This window comes from Macrotis lagotis, chromosome 7, assembly GCF_037893015.1.
Source record: "Macrotis lagotis isolate mMagLag1 chromosome 7, bilby.v1.9.chrom.fasta, whole genome shotgun sequence".
NCBI classification, from domain to species: Eukaryota; Metazoa; Chordata; class Mammalia; order Peramelemorphia; family Peramelidae; genus Macrotis; species Macrotis lagotis.
This window is the reverse complement of record NC_133664.1, coordinates 4,076,492-4,093,128: the sequence shown is the minus strand read 5'-3', so window position 1 is coordinate 4,093,128 and position 16,637 is coordinate 4,076,492. Positions and strand designations below refer to the sequence as shown.

Genomic DNA, 16,637 nt, shown 5'->3' with positions numbered 1-16,637 from the left:
ATTTAGTTACTGACAGTTTATATCTGCTCTGCTCTTAGTTAAAAATCCCTAGTTTTCAAAATAATACTTAAAAAATGATGAGATGATGATGAAAAGAACTAATATTTCTATATACCTATTTAAACTAGGCACTGTGCTAAACACTTTAGAAATATGATCTCATGTGATCTTCACAACCCTGGAAGAGAGGGGCTATTATTGATCTTCATTTTACAGACAGAGAAACTGAGACAGGCAGCAACACTCAGTCTGTCCAGCACTTAATTCTTCTCCAAGTATTCATCCTAAGTGAGAGCTTTCTGTAGTCTAGTCTTTAATCTCTTTCTTTTCTTGATCCAGTTGTCTCAAATAATAATAGTACTAACTATATAATACTAATGAGAAGATAAAAAATTTGCATTACATGTTTCACACATTAGCTTATTTGACCCTCAAAAGAATCCTATGAGCTAAGTCCTGACGATGACACATGCCATTCATCTCCTGTCAGGGAAGTGATGAACTTGGAATGCAGGGAGAAACTTTAGAATGAGGTTATGTTTGTTTTGGAAAAGAACTGGAAATTGAGGGGATGTTCATCGATTGGACAAGTTAAAGAATAAGAATGTGCTAGAATGCTATTGTGATAGCAAACTAGGTCTAGGATTAGGAAGACACTAGCTGTGTGACCCTGGGCAAATCTCTTCACCCTATCTGTCTCAGGTCCCTCATCTGTAAAATGAGCTAGAGAAGGAAATGGCAAAACAATTCAGCATGTCTACTAAAAAAAAAAACAAAAAAACAAATGTGGTCATAAAGAGTTGGGCTACCTGATTTCAGTAGTGAGAAGTTTAGTGACAGAAGTCACTATCAAAAAAAAAAATCTGAACTGTTATCTTTTTTCTTACCATTTACATTTAAAAAATTAACATAGGTGATTACCTAGAAAATTACCTTATCTACATTAGGGAAATCCCAATTCCAAGAATAAGAAGGGAAAACAATCACAGGCTAGTCTAACCAAAAAAAGTTGGCATCATCCACTTGGGAATAGAATAGACGAAGAAAGAACTAAGTACCTTCATGCACAGTGATGCCACAGTTGTCACACTGGATGATTTCATCAGCATCCTCACTATTATCTCCAAGGCAAACACAGCAAATCAGAATATGATCCATTTTCTGAGCACTCCAGTTTTGACTCTTCTCAAGAATCAGCGAGTCCTAAAAAATGAAAAATTAAAACATCTTTTTTTTAATGTTACATCTTCAAAGATTAAACAGAATGATAAAATGCTTATTCTCAATTGAGGTTTGTTTTCTTTACCCCAAGGTCTATTCCTTCCTACCATTCTCAACTGGCTAAGTCCCACCCCATCTCTTCTAAAGGCCAGGAAGGCAGGGAGGCTCTGAGTTCAAGCTGAACTGGAGGGAACCTTAGAGATCACATTGTAAGTGCCCGGCCCTCCAGAACCCTCAATGTTTGCTGAATGACTCATCTCCAGTTCAACCCTCAAACAGACCACCAGGAAGGCTAAAGGGATATGCCCATGGTCACAGAAGTTCTTTCCTTTGTTATTCAAAATACACACCCAGGAAAAGACCTAGAAAGAAAAGGTAAAGATTTCTTTGATCAAGGCTAAAAGCACAATACTGTGTATATGTGTTTGGGGCAGGCCTAGGATTACAAGTACAAAGAAGAGAACACTCTTAACAAAAAAGGAGCCTCTAACATTCCATGTCTGTTATCTGATCAGGGGAAAGTGATACAAGTCCTCAATTATCAAGATTTAGACCCAGAAGGGACTTTTGAGATAGGGTCATATTATACAATTTGAGGTCCAGAGAGATGGAAGGAACTAGTCCCAAATCCCAGAGATGGCAAGCAAGAAGGGTTGTGCTGTCAAACCTGGTTTCCTGCCACAAAGCCAGTGGTCTTCCCAAATTCCAAGATTTGGAGAGGTTCAGAATGAATGAGAAAGGTGTCATACACCACTAGATGAAAGATCCCAAGGAGGGAAGGCGACAGTCACTTTCAAAGGGAGTCCTTTCCAGGGCAGAGTAAAATAATATTCATTTCACTGGAACAGGATGGATTTGGAGTTCTTATGGATTAAATTGTAAGATGTTGTCTACCTCTCAAGAAGAAACTTTTTTCCTTTAAAAACAATAAGGGCTAAATAAAATGAGTCAACTTTTCCTTACTATATATATCCAGGAAATCTTATGCTAAATACTACATGGATTATATCCAACAAAACCCTAAAGCCATTTCAAAAAAGTCTTGCAAAAGCCACTAAGCCTGTGCCCAAAAACATGGCTCTCAGCTGATCCATTTGGAGTGGGAAGGATTCCTCAGGTTCAGCTAGACCAAATTTCCCATTTTATAAATGAGGCAGGATCAACCCCAGACCCTTACCAGGCACCTCTAAAGGGGCAACAAAGTGACCCAGGGAATGGAACAATGCTAGAAGGCCCAAAGGTGAGTGATACTTTATCCAGGCAACATTTGACTGCAGTCATACCAGGCAGGCCTTGGGCCAAGGATCGGAGAAGGGTGACAACCAAAGGGGCCCCGCCAAAGCAAACAGAATTGAAAAATCTTAGAAGCTGGCTTCAAATCCCAGCTCGGGTCCTAGCAATCTGGGGACTTTCCTAGCAAGTCACTTCTCTTCCTGGGGCCTCAGAGACTCTGATCTTGAAAAAAGAGGCCCTGTGGAGGGATTGCGGGGCTGAAATGATGTGTTATTTCCTATTCTTCCACCTTTTTTTTCTTTAAAAAAATTTTGTTTTACAGGGCAAGAGAGGAGGAGATAAAGGGGGAAATTAACGGCTTTGGAAAACTGAAGATATCAATCACTACTTTTTAAATGAGGCACTGGACATAGGTGAGCTCAATAGTTTACAAGAACAAGTCCTGAACCTGGAATCAGGAGAGTCTTAATTTAAAAAGTCTTGATCTGGTTTCAGATCTTCCTAACTGTGTGACCCTGGGCAAGTCACTTCACCTATTTGCCTCAGTTTCTTCCTCTGTAAAATGAAGATAACAATAGCCCTGCCCTTCCAGGGCCTGACAGAATTACTGCTATACTCTTATTAGTACTTAAAAACTGGGTGACCATGGGCAAATCACTTACCTTCTCTGGGTCTCAGTTTCATCATCTGTAAAATGGTACTGCAGGTATTACTTACCTCACACAACTGCTGTGAGGATCAAATGAGATAGGATAGGTCAGATCCTTTAAAAATTCAAAGGGCAATATAAATGTCAATAATAGTCATTTATCATGACTGTCCTCTGCGAATAATGGTGACTCTGTGGATCTTGCCCCAGGTTTGGAGTCTCACAAGTTCAAAAAACCCTAGAGGATAACTGAACGTAATCTGGGCCGCACCAACAGTCCTCCAACAGAATCCCATCAAACCCAATGACTCTTCAGAAAAATGGTTCCACTCCCCACAAGAGAAATCAGTAGACTGAAATGGCAGCTAGACCAGCTTATGCCCTATCTTGATCCATCAGCTGTCAATCAAATCAATATTTCTTAAGGCCCTACTCTGTGCCAGGTCCTGCCCTCCAGGAGCTCACCATCAAATGGGGGGAAAGCATGCACACAAATAGATACAATGCAAGTTATACACAGGATCATTAGGAAATATTTAAAGAGGGAAAGTCTTGGGATCAAGGTGGGTTGGGAAAGGCTTCCTGTAGATACAGGGATATGCCTGGGAAGTCAGAGTCAGCATAGAGGTACAGCGGGCCAGGCCTGGAGGGTCGACCAGAGAGAATGCCCAGGAAGCCAATGTGATACCAGATCAAAGAAGGGGTGAAGATGAAAGCAATATCCCAAAGACCAAGTGAGAAGAGAGGATCCAAGGCTGCAGAAAGGTCAAGGAGAATGAGGACTGAGAAAAGGTCATTGAATTTGGCAACAAAGAGATCATCGGAACTTTGGAGGGGGTAGTTTTGATGGAACGAGAAGGTTAGAAACTAGATTATAAGAGACAAAAAAGAAAGTGAGAAGAGAGGAAGTCGAAGCACTGATTGTAAACAGCTTTTATGAGGAGTTTAGCCACAAAGGCCTAAAAGAAGTAGGATGATAGTAAGCAGGGATAGAAGGACCAAGTGAGGGTTTTTTGAAATGGGGAAAACATGGGCATGTTGGCAGACCATAAGGAGTCAATAGAGAAGACAGCTTGAAAATGAATGCTAGAGAGGAGACAATAAAGAAGGAAATCTGTTGGAGGAGAGGTGAAAAGGGATACTTTAGCCAGGGAGAGAAGGGCTGGCCTTGGCCAGAAGTAAGGCTACCTCACCATGGGAGGCAGGAATGAAGAAGAGAAAGGGACAAGAGATACCTGAGTGACAGAAGATAAGGAAGAGGAGGGAACCAAGAGAAAAGTGGGGAAAACCTAGAGAGGAAAGAACCCAGGAAGAGAGGGTGATCGCCAGGGTCAAATGCAGCATACGGAAAAGGGTGGACACTGCAAGATCAGGGGCTCCTCTGAAGAGAAAAGTTTCAGCTGAGTGATAAAGCAGTTCAAAAGCTAAGCTGCAAAGGTCTTAGAGGTGAGTGAGAAGAGAGCAGTCAAGGCAGCAAGTAGGAATTTGGCTGAAGGGAGAGTGACTTTAAAGAAGGATTTTTTAAGGACAGAAAGATATGTGGGCAGTAGGGAAGAATGAGTTGGAGGTGAGGTTAAAGATTGGGGGGGGGGGGGAATAGCTAACTAAGCAGCCTGCTGGAGGAGATGGGCAGAGATGGGCTGATCAATTCCCCTTATTCCCACAAACCCATTTTCCTGTTTCTCTATTTCTTTTCTCTCCTGGAAAAAAAAAGGTCATGTTGTTAGATGGGATTCATCAGTGTCCCACACAGCAAGTGACCTTGTAGCAGAGAGTAAGTCAGTAAGTCCTCTGAAAGGGGCTGCCTCAGTGAGAAGCCATCACCAGTTACAGGTAAGGCCAAAGACTAAGCTCTCAGGCTGCAAGGGGAATATCCCTGCACTGAAATCCTTCGTGGAAGGTCATTTACAGCAATTGGTGGTCTTCAGTGGGGAAAAAGAAGATCTGCAGGCTGAAGACTATCTAAAACTAGGCTCAATTCAAGAAGTTAGATGCATAGATAGCCCTGAAGGCTATCTACTTTAATCTCAAAAGTCCCCATTCATTGATCATTAGCTTTTGCTCCATATAGAGGGCCTGGGTTTAAAGCTTCCCTCTAATATGGACTATTTTTGCAATCTCAGGTGAATTAAAAGTTCCCTGGATCTCAGTTTCCCCATTTGCAAAATGAGTGAGTCAGACTCTGAAATGGCCTCAGAGGTCCTTCTAACTCTAAATCTAGGGTCAGAGTTCCTCTCAAGGGCTACCTTCACCACAAAGCCTCCCTAATTGCCTCCAAAATGCCTGGTATTGACTTTCTGTCTAGTTTTCATCTTCTTAGACATGGGCAAACCATTCGGAAGGACCACTTTGCTTCTATCTTTGTACCAGCTCCAAGCACTGTCTGGCACTCAGCAGGTGCTTGATAAAAGCCTGCTGACTGACTAACTGATCTCATTCCCACCTCTCCTCCCTCTCTACAGGCCAAGCAGAACACCCTCTTTTTCATTAAACTAACTTCTCTTCTGAGGATTCCAAATCCTAGACAAGAGGCCAAGTTGTCTGTAAGGTTATATGTGTGTATTCAAGGGAAGAAAGTCTGGGACCAATTCATACAAAATGCAATTAAAATAATCCTGTTATCCTGAAGAGGAAGGAGAAATATGCCAAGAAATAGTAAAGCCAATAGCTATTCCTCTTGGTTCTTAAGAAGATTAAGTTCTCAAGAATCTGAAATAACCATATAAACACAAAAATCTCCCAAACTACACAACCTAGACTTTTTTCTCTACCTAACATCTATTAAGTCGCCACTGAAATGATTTCAATCATCTCCTATCTCTTATCTAAAACTCTGATTTTAGAATTCTTCAATTAAGGAAAACTCTTGACTGGGAAGCAGTCACTATAAATCCCAAGCAGCTATCATTAAAAAATCACTACAGAAGACGAGAAAAGAAAACTCCAATGAACTTTCAAAGCTCCAAAATAGAAATCATAAATCTAACCCCAAACTCTCACTCAATTTCTTTTTTTTTTTTTTTAGGTTTTTGCAAGGCAAACAGGGTTAAGTGGCTTGCCCAAGGCCACACAGCTAGGTAATTATTAAGTGTCTGAGACCGGATTTGAACCCAGGTACTCCTGACTCCAGGGCCGGTGCTCTATCCACTACGCCACCTAGCCACCCCTCTCACTCAATTTCTATGGAACACCAAAAAGAAAAAAAAAGGATAGAAAGAAGGAGAGAAAGAGTGAGTGTACCTAAAGAGGACAGGTGTCAATTTTGTAGTTCATCTGATTAGGCTATTTAGACCTCAGAGTCAATACATACACATATAAATCTATCCATCTCATATCACCCTCACAGGAAAGAGAAAATCTCCTTAAGAAATCTCAAATATAAAAAATTTCTGGGCATCATTTCTCTCCAAATGATCCTGGTCAATAGCAACCATGTGACTCTGATAGGTCTGATCGGTCAAACCCCAATGGGAGCATCAAAAGACCCAAGCAGGACCGAAGAAAGCTACTCAATGACCAGATCATTATTACTGCAGCCACTTTGGAGGCACAGAAATATAAGCTGACAATTTCGGCTCCAAAGTGACCAAGGTTACCTTTGGGTAGCCTTCATAAAAGCAGATTAGCAAATGAAAGGAAAGCATAAACAAGATAACCCTTTCTTTTCAACCAATTTGTACTTGGGAGCCCCAGGATTTGAATATGGCCTGGAGTACATCCAAAACAAATTAACTGTTAGCAGGAAGATTTGTAAAATATGGCTAAGAAAGAGTGGGTCTGTAGACTTTTGAATAAAAATGATCATTAGTGGTTGTTATAGCCCCTCTAAGATATGAAACGGTGTTAAGCACCAGTCCAAGTCTCCATGTAGGGGATAACAAAAAGAAAAGGATAAATTAAGAGAAAACTACCTTCCTAACTAAAAGCTGCAAGAACAGAGCACATTTTGAAGCCAAGCTGTCATTTGCTCTGCAGCTCATTAAGAAGAGAGGGCCACAACATTTCTCACTGCAAAGGAGCCATGATTTGCAGGTGCATTCAATTCTCAAGTATCAGCTCATGGTGGAGACATCCCTAATGGCCGGCTCTCTGCAAATTGTAACCAATACCTCTCAATCTCAGACCTGTCTCCTCCCAGAACCCAGGCTCTAGCTCCATCTATGTCCGGCTTCCCTCGCTACCCGTGGGTGCACTCAGAGAGGATGAGAAGGTTCAACTCCCCAAGCTTGCATGTGAATTGAATGCACAACCACTAAATGATATCAAGCACCCAAACAGATCACCAACCATACCTCTACGCCTTCCATACTATGCACCCAAAAACTAACTGGGCAGGTGATAGCAGAACAACACACAGCACTCAGACAGGAAAGCCCAGGCAGAGCCCCTAAGGCTAGCTGTAAACACCTCCAAAACCTCAGACAGGAGAGCTCCTCTCATCAGCACCAGAGAAAGGAGCAAAAAGGCTATATATACACTCTATTGGAGGATTCCCAACAATAGTCCTAAAGTTCCAATTAACATCAGAAATAGCAAAGGGGGGAGAAGGGGCTGCTTCTTTATATTTGTCTAACCCAATTCAATGGAATGAAAAAAAAAAGAACATTTAAGTTTTTAGTCAAGAACTGACTAAAAAACCTATGAACGGAAGCAATGGCAGACTTAACTACTAGGTAGTTACTTAATAATATTATTATTAACTGCTACTAATAATAGTATTATCATTAACTGCTCTGTAGTTAAGTGGGATGTTGCAAGTACATCCACATGGAGCATGACATTTAACTCAATCTTTCTGTTGAGAAAACTATACATATACACGGACATACACACATTTCCTATACACGCCAAAGTACTGGAAGAACGTTTTCTTGACTGTTGCATCTCTGGCCCCAAGGCACAACCCAACTTTCAGAAGAAGGACTTCCCATCAAAGAACTGGGTCATTAGTGCAGGTCTGTCCAATTGGTAACCATATTCAGGAAGAAAATGTTTGGTGTTGGCGTTTCTTTGCAGGAATAATTATGACATGAGGCAGCTATATATAAGGGTCATTTTTAAACAATCTAGTAATTTAAGGACACGTCTTTAAATTTACAAAAACTTGAGCTTAAGATCAGGTACATCACTTAGTCCATGAGCTGAGTGCTCTAAAAGAGAGGGGAATTCACAGTTTAAATAAAGCTAAAGACATTAAAAACAAAAAGAAATTGCAGGGGAGGGTAGAGAAGGGACAGGTCATTAATCTAAAGTCTACTTTAAAATAATGGTCAGTGGAAGGCTGGTGGGGCTCTATGGGGAAACAGCATTCTTAAGGGCCACGCCAAGCACTTGACCAATGGGATTCCTTTGGTTCTCAGGACACCCCTAGGAGGAAGGGGTACCTAATAACAGGCCATCTCTGCAGAGCCCTAGCAGCAATGAGGGGACTGGGGGGAGGGAGCCACACTCCAGCTGGGGTTCCCACAGCTGTCCCCCCGACAGACAGATACCACAGACATCAGGATGCTCTACCTCATTGCTCTTGCTCTGAGAAAGGGTCAGGCTATCATTGGTCAGCTCCTCATCATCCGCACTGGTCCTACTGAGAACCTGGCTCTTCCTCTTCTTGCCCGGCCCATCACTGGCAGGACTACTGTGATCTTCATCATTCTCATCCTCATCGCTGCCACTGCAGTCGTCTTCGTCATCCTCATTGTCGCCATCGCTGCCCTCTCTCTGTGAGGCAGCCTTGCCCTTCCTCCGCGCCGCGGCTGGCCGCCAGTCATTGTCCTCCTCACTGTCGTAGTCGTCCATGTCATTCAGCTCCTCCATTGACACGAAGTCAAGAAGGGGCCGGTTCCTGCGCAGGTTCCACTTCTTGGGCTCGCTGGCCTGCTCTTCAGGGGCCACAGGGGGCACAGCCCCTTCGGACCCCGAAGCTTTGTCCTTCTCCTTTCTCTTTTTGGGCTTTTCCTCATTCTCCTCCTCCTTCTTCTCCGTCTTTCCCAGGGCTTTGTCAGCCAGGAGAGGCTCTTCCTCCACAGTGCTCTTCAGCAACTCTGCTTCAACCTTCGCTTCTTCAGCGAGATCTTCTTCCAGGACATTTTCTTCCGAATCACTACAGGACCCTTCTCCACTGTCCTTCGAAGGGTCTTCACTTCCATTCCCACTCCCTTCAGAATCTGTTGAAAATATGAGAAAAAAAACCACACATATGTATATACATACACACACACACACACAACGCTGACACAAATGAAGCCACCAAAATTTGTGAATAACTTGCAAAATGATATATATAGACACATTCTGAAGTAAAAAAAAAAAAATGACCAACAGCCCCAACCTGGTCAGACTGTACATGAGAAAAAGCCTTCTCAGTGGCATCCACTGAAGGAGGTCTCTGTGTCCTTACAAAGAAAAACTGTGCCAAACTATTCAGTCTCCTGTTCAAGGGCACCTTCAAAGTCATCACCACCAAAAAAGAAATGTAAATAGTTTGCCAAAAATGTTTAGTATGAAAACACAGACCAGATTTTTAGCTTCTTGTAGCTGCTTTCTAGATACTGTTCTGTCTTTAAAATTAATGACATTATCTTCATAAACCAAAGAGACAAGAGAAAGAACAGCCAAAAAAGTATTATTTCCTTACGTTTCTCTCTCCCTCTTGTGGCAATCAGCTGGAAACCAAGGTCTGGCCCTCAGACCCAACAGGCCAAAAAGCACCTCGAACTCACCCCCACTGCACTGATCATGTGTATCCTCCTGAACACCTTAAAATCGCAGGGAGTTCAGAGCTGCTGTGAAGGTCCCAGGAGCTGAGGATTACCTTACCAGTGATGAATCCATTTCCTTCAGGGGCTAGGAAGCAGCTAAACCTCCAAGCAGAACAGCTGGGGGACTGGAAAGTGGTTCTTGCATGATCTATTATTTCATCAATGGGAGCACTCCCATAACAAATAGAATTTCCAACCCCACAAGATGTGTGAGCCATCTCTGATCAGACAGTGTATCCCCTTAGAAACCAAACTTCTGGCCTTAGGTCTCTTCTCAGAGCTAGGGTTCCTAAGTCAACAGGCCCCCTCTCCCCCATCCCAACCCCTCCATCACACCCACCAGAATCTGTACTCTGCCACAAAGCCCTCTGGGAACCAAGATCACCTCTCACAGTGTAATAAGGCCCTGGCAGAGGGCTCTGGAAGGGAACATACAGAATTGGCATGTCCCCTGCAGAGATGAAAAGCAGGTGAGAGCTGGGGTTTGGAGGCAGTTCTCAGTGGTCCTGCCTGCTCCTAACCATCCATTCTGTTCACTGGCCAGACCTTTTCAAGCAGCCCCAGTCATGGACAGGAAACTTTTTGGCTTGAAAGTTAGGAGTCAGAAGCCTGGGTTATAGACCTGGTTCAGTCTCTACCTTACTGGGTAACCTTGCGAAAGTCACTAAACCACTTGGGCTTCAGAAACCTCATCTGTTAAAAAGACTCCAAATATGATGATCTCTAGGAATTTTCTTTGAGCCCTATAGAGGCAAAAATTCCTTTCGGCTGCTAAATAATGATGAATCCAAAATCCACAAGGAACAAGAAGCAAAGAGAGAAAGGAGAGCCAAAGTCACTGCACCTGTGACTGGAACCACATATATATCAAATTCTGCAGGGGCTGTTGCATTTTCTGCTCCTCTACACAAGGATATGTTCCACAACCAACAAATCCAACAAAGATGTTCAAAATGGGATCCTAGGGACTCTGGGGGGCTGCCACAGCATACTGATATGTGGCAAGTTCCTGCCACACATAATTTCCCAAAAATTCACCTGATCTTGATCTCCAGACACCAGCTGGAAACCTGGGGGAAAAGGACTAGCTTGAACTCAAAATGAAACAGAACCATCTACAATTAGTATCTGGTATCAAAGAGGGACCAACCAATTTCAAGACAAGACAAAGCAGAAACTGAACGGCTAGGTCCTGGTATCTGTTCCAATTACCTCCCACTTTAAGTCTCACAAGGCAGTCTCCAATACAAATGATCAGAAATGGAAACATGCAGTCAACCTACAGTCATCTCATGAGGTAAAAAGGGCTGCAAAAACTCTCTTATGAATGGAATCCTTAAGCATTTTCAGGTCACACCTCTAGAAACACTGTAAAAATAACTGGTACCAAGTACTTTTAAATACAACTCCCTGAGATTACTCTCTTAAAAGAATTACATTCTAGTCACTTTTATCAAAAAGATCAAATGACCACAATAGTCTTGATTCTGATTTTCACAATTAAGACTGTCTTCTGGGCAAAAACTTCACCTTTGCTGGGAGGTTAGGCTTATTCAAAGAGATGAGGAGAAAGGAAGATTTTCTACTTAATCAGCTTCCTTGTCAATTTTGTAGTTCCTAAAAATGCTAAATTATAAGAATAAGCTTTAGGTAGGTATATTGGTCTTTAGTTTTATAACCAATTTAACTTTGGGATTAGCAAGGCAATTTTGCAGTTTTAAATATCTGAGTTTTTCTTTGCTGTGATTTAACCATTGTTACTAATCTTCAGTCATTTTTAAATGATCAATTGATGTAGTGAGACTTTTACCCGGTTTGTCTACTGGTCAATGAAAGGGATTCAAATGGTTTTAACCAGATAAAAGTTTCTATGTGGTAATTATTCTCCTGTGAGCAGATTAAATTTTTCCATAAACCCAAATCATAGCAACCAACTCTGCTGAATTGTCATTCTCCAAATTTAAGTCATACTCCAATTACATGGATCAGAATTCCACTCAACAGTTTACTCTAATACTGGTAAATCCTAGTGAAAATACAACAATACTATGTGTGATATGCCTAGGCTGGGGAGGGGAGGAAGGGAGCTAGATTTTTTCCCCCTTAAACAGAAACTCTTCAGGATGGCAAACATATTGCCAAGTATAGCCATCAAGTCCTAAGGAACAGAGGCAATGAGGGGACACATGGCCATTTGTTTCCATGAGTATGTTTTTAAAGAACAAAGAAAAAAATTTCATATAACTACCAACTCTAAAAATGTATGAATATAATGGCTATCGGTTCACAAATTCAGAGAATTAGGGTCTTGTCTCTCTCTGCCTAACAAGGCCAAAAGAAAAAAAACCAATAGGATGGCCTTAAAGATTACTCATTCCAATAAATGACTCCAGTTTAATTGATAATGTAGGCAATTTAGAAGTCTAGAATAAGTGAAAATAAAAATAATGCACTTAAAAGAAACTGTCTTTGAAACCACAATATAAATCCCTAGTTTCATTTAAATAAGAATTCTGATTTTCTCACTCATACGAATCTCTCCTGAAAAATCACCATTTCTATAATGAAGAAAATAACAGTTAAGGAATCAGCAAACTACCACTAAGCACTCCTTCAAGAAGTTTAATGGTAACAATAAAAAGACTAATAGAAACAAATATACACATAAGCATCTATCTTTATATACAGCAGCCTTGTATGAACAGTTCTAGGTGGTGCAGGAGATGAGAGCACTGGCCCTGAATTCAAATCCAACCTCAGACACTTGACACTTAGAAGCTGTGTGACCCTGGAAAGTCACTTAACCTTGACTGCCTCGCCTCCAGGGCAATCTCCTGTCATCCTGGTTCCTATCTGGCCACTGGACCCATATAGCTCCGGAGGGGAAAGTGAGGCTGATGACTTAGGAGAGCACCCCTCACTCAAATCCAATTCATATATTTGTCATGTTATCACCTCCTTGATGTCATGGTCTTCTTCAAGAACCAAACAACAGTAGCTAGTGTTGATCTAGAAAGTTTAAAGCTTTGTAAGAAACTTTACACAGCTCATTTTATCCCTCTCAATAACTGGTAAATAGAGAATACTGTCCCCATATTTAATGAAGAAACTAAAGCAGACAGGTAAAGTGATTTGCCCAGGGCCACACTCCTAAGGGTCTGAGGTCAGACTCAAGTCTTCCTGAGCTCAATGTCCTGAGTCACCTAGCTATCTCTGGATCTATAAACTGATTCAGCTCATGTTGATCATCAATGTCTTTTAAAATTCCCCAAAGGAATTCTTCCAAGTTAAAAGGAATTAATAAGTACATTCGCTTAGTTTCTTCAGTAGGCAGGCAGGTGTCTGGCAGGCTCTCCTCAGCCAGATGAGGGTCTGCCCCTTAGTCATGCCTGACAACCCATACATTCCCCATCACTAGACCTCTTGGGACATGGGGACTCCTTGCTCATCTGTGGTCACAGTGCCCCAAAAGTGAACATGTCAGCACCAAGACTTAATTGCCTACACCCCAGGCCACTCTGTGGAGGCTCCTGGTTCAAAGACTGCTTCTGAGAACAATCATCTTGCCACTACCCCCTCCTGTGACTTGGAAGATGGAATGAGCTAAAGCAGAGATCACTGCCCACCCAGACCATGCTCATCACCTTTGAGCTCTGCACCCCAGGAGATTAAGTACCAATGGCCTAGTCTGAACCTTTAAGTTTACCCTTCCCTCCCACAGCTGCCTCCACAGAGGCCTGAGGCCACCGAGTGTCTCCTGCTATCCCTACTCCTTTGGATTGTCACCCCTGTCCTCATCAGGTGAGTCTGGTTCATTTCTCTGCTCACCCACAGTTCAACTAATCCAGTCTTCCAGACTTTTCCCATCAGGGGAATACAATGAATAGACTAGGGTTCTGCCAGATGAATTCATTAAACTTCTGTGCCAGACACTGTCTATGCTCTTATTTCCCCAAGTAGACAACAAGTGGCTTGCAGGGAGGGACTGACTAGAACATTTTAGGTGTTCACTAAGGCATCAAAGTGTTGCAGATTGACAGTCCTCAAATCGTCTTACAGGCTCCCGGAAGGGCATGCCCTTGGGTCTGCTCTTATAATGCAGAGACGTGCTTGATCCATGGACTGGCTCCAACCTTCTCCAAGTGGCCAAGCAGCTCAGAGAGGTTTTCTCACCAGGCCTATCTTCACCTATCTTATGAAGACGGCGATGAGGCTGATAGCTAGCAGCAGCATTTCTGGAACTGTTTGTCAGGGCAGCTGTGGGGAACATTAGGCTAGCAAAATTCTAAAGGGGAGCTGCAAACTTGGGAGAGATCCAAACTTTTTGCTGCTTTCAGTATCTTACTTATAAAACTGGGCAGGAATAGATTTTACCTCTTTTTTTTAAGGTTTTTTTTTTTTTGCAAGGCAGCAGGGTTAAGTGGCTTGCCCAAGGCCACACAGCTAGGTCATGATTAAGTGTCTGAGGCTGGATTTCTTGAACTCAGGTCCTCCTGACTCCAGGGCCGGTGCTATCCACTGTGCCACCTAGCCGCCCCCAACCTCTTATTTTCTTGCTCAGTCATTAGGAGGGCAAGCCATTCAACCAGAAGGGAGAAAAAAGAGGAGGCCATCTAGTCTGATGATTTTCCATGTGAACATTTTCCAAAGAGGGCCAACTGCTCTTAAGACATGCAAAGGGGTCGGATTTAACTGGGATCCAAGACGTTCACCAGCTCGCGCTGTGGTCTCTGCCCACCACACGCAATCTCCTGGACAAAGATGGGGTCCAGTAAGTTCTTACTCGGGGCCAGAAGCAAGGAGAGCCCGGGTGCAAGGCCATGCGGGACAGAGGGGTCCTGGCCGAGAGGCTGGGGAGGCCCACAGAGAAGTCGGGGCGGCAGGAGGGGGGTCCGAGGGGGCGTGTGCCGGGGCAAAGCCGCCCCAGCAAGCAGAGGAGGCAGAGGTGCCAAGGGGCAGAGAGGGGGCCCGAGGGGGCGTCGGGGTGCGCCTGCTCTGATGGGCAGCCCCGGGGCGGGGCTGGGGTGGAGCCTGGCACGGGTGGCCGGGCACGCAGGCCACGGGAGGGGACTGGGGTGGAGCCTGGCATGGTGGGCAGGAGGGGGTGGGGTGGAACCTGGCATGGGTGGGCACGGTGGGCAGGAGGGGTGGGGTGGAGCCGGGCACGGCGGGCGGGAGGGGCGGGGTGAGGCCGGGCACGGCCGGCAGGAGGGGCCGGGTGGAGCCTGGCACGGGTGGGCACGACGGGCGGGAGGGGCGGGTGGAGCCGGGCACGGCGGGCAGGAGGGGCGGGGTGAGGCCGGGCACGGCGGGCGGGAGGGGGCGGGGTGAGGCCGGGCACGGCTGGGCACGGCGGGCGGGAGGGGCGGGGTGAGGCCGGGCACGGCGGGCGGGAGGGGGCGGGGTGAGGCCGGGCACGGCGGGCGGGAGGGGCGGGTGGAGCCGGGCACGGCGGGCAGGAGGGGCGGGTGGAGCCGGGCACGGCTGGGCACGACGGGCGGGAGGGGCGGGGTGAGGCCGGGCACGGCGGGCGGGAGGGGCGGGGTGAGGCCGGGCACGGCGGGCGGGAGAGGCGGGGTGAGGCCGGGCACGGTGGGCAGGAGGGACGGGTGGAGCCGGGCACGGCGGGCGGGAGGGGCGGGGTGAGGCCGGGCACGGCGGGCAGGAGGGGCGGGTGGAGCCGGGCACGGCGGGCGGGAGGGGCGGGGTGAGGCCGGGCACGGCGGGCGGGAGGGGCCGGGTGGAGCCTGGCACGGGTGGGCACGACGGGCGGGAGGGGCGGGTGGAGCCTGGCACGGGTGGGCACGACGGGCGGGAGGGGCGGGGTGAGGCCGGGCACGGCGGGCGGGAGGGGCGGGGTGAGGCCGGGCACGGCGGGCGGGAGGGGCGGGGTGAGGCGGGCACGGCGGGCGGGAGGGGCGGGGTGAGGCCGGGCACGGCGGGCGGGAGGGGCGGGGTGAGGCCGGGCACGGCGGGCACGGCGGCCGGGAGGGGCGGGTGACGGCGCCCGGGCCGCGGGCAGCGCCGCCCGGCCCCGCGGCCCTCACCTGAGGCGTCGCCCACTTTGAAGTCGCTGTCGTCCGAGCTGTCGTAGTCCAGCGCCTCGAGCAGGGACGCGGCCAGCGGCTTCACGGGCCTGCGCTTGGAGCTGCGGTCCACTGCAACGAGAGACAGCGCGTCACGGGCGGCCGCGGCGCCGCGCCCCGCCGCCCCCCGCCCGCCCGCACTTACTGGGGCCGGCGTCCGGGGCGCGGGGCCGCGGGGCGCGCGGGGGGCCGGCGGGGCGGGCCCCGGGGGAGGCGGCGGCGGCCCGGCCCTGGCGGCCCGGCCGCCCCCACGCGCGGCCCACTCCGGGCCGCCCCGCGCCGCGCCCCCGCCCGCCGCAGCGCGCGCCCGTGTCCGCGCCCGGGGAGGAGGCCCACGGGGACGGGCCGCGCACCGAGGGCCGCTCGGCCGGACGCGGGGCCGGGGCCGGGGCAGGAGCGGCGGCGGCGGCGGCGGCGGCGGCGGCGAGGGAGGGAGGAGGGAGGAGGGAGGGGAGCCGGGCGGACGCAGCGCGCCTGCGCCGGGGGCGGGGCCGGCGGCCGGGACGGCAGCGCGCCTGCGCGGGGGCGGGCCCAAGGACGCGGAGTGAAGGCGCCTGCGCCGGGGGCGGGCGGAGCGAGGCCGCGGGGCCAGAAAGAGCGGCCGAGGAGGCGGGGCGGGCGCAGCGCCGCCGAGCCGGCCCCGGGGCCGCAGTGCGCCTGCGCCCGGAGCGGGGCCGGGGAGCGGGGGGC

The 16,637-nt window shown here is 47.5% G+C and overlaps 1 protein-coding gene across 6 annotated transcripts in view; it reads right to left on the bottom strand.

The window, feature by feature from the left end:
* The window catches only part of PHF14 (PHD finger protein 14), a 258,656-nt gene extending 242,548 nt beyond the window's left edge, over positions 1-16,108 (bottom strand). For all 6 annotated transcript variants that reach the window (XM_074195391.1, XM_074195390.1, XM_074195388.1 and 3 more), the window contains exons 1-4: positions 16,093-16,108; positions 15,909-16,019; positions 8,618-9,267; positions 1,059-1,203 (exon numbers count right to left, since the gene is read on the bottom strand). In XM_074195391.1, coding sequence (XP_074051492.1) covers positions 1,059-1,203; positions 8,618-9,267; positions 15,909-16,019; position 16,093 — 907 coding nt within the window. In that variant the 5' untranslated portion in view covers positions 16,094-16,108. The remainder of the gene's footprint in view (positions 1-1,058; positions 1,204-8,617; positions 9,268-15,908; positions 16,020-16,092) is intronic.
* Positions 16,109-16,637: the final 529 nt, after the last annotated feature.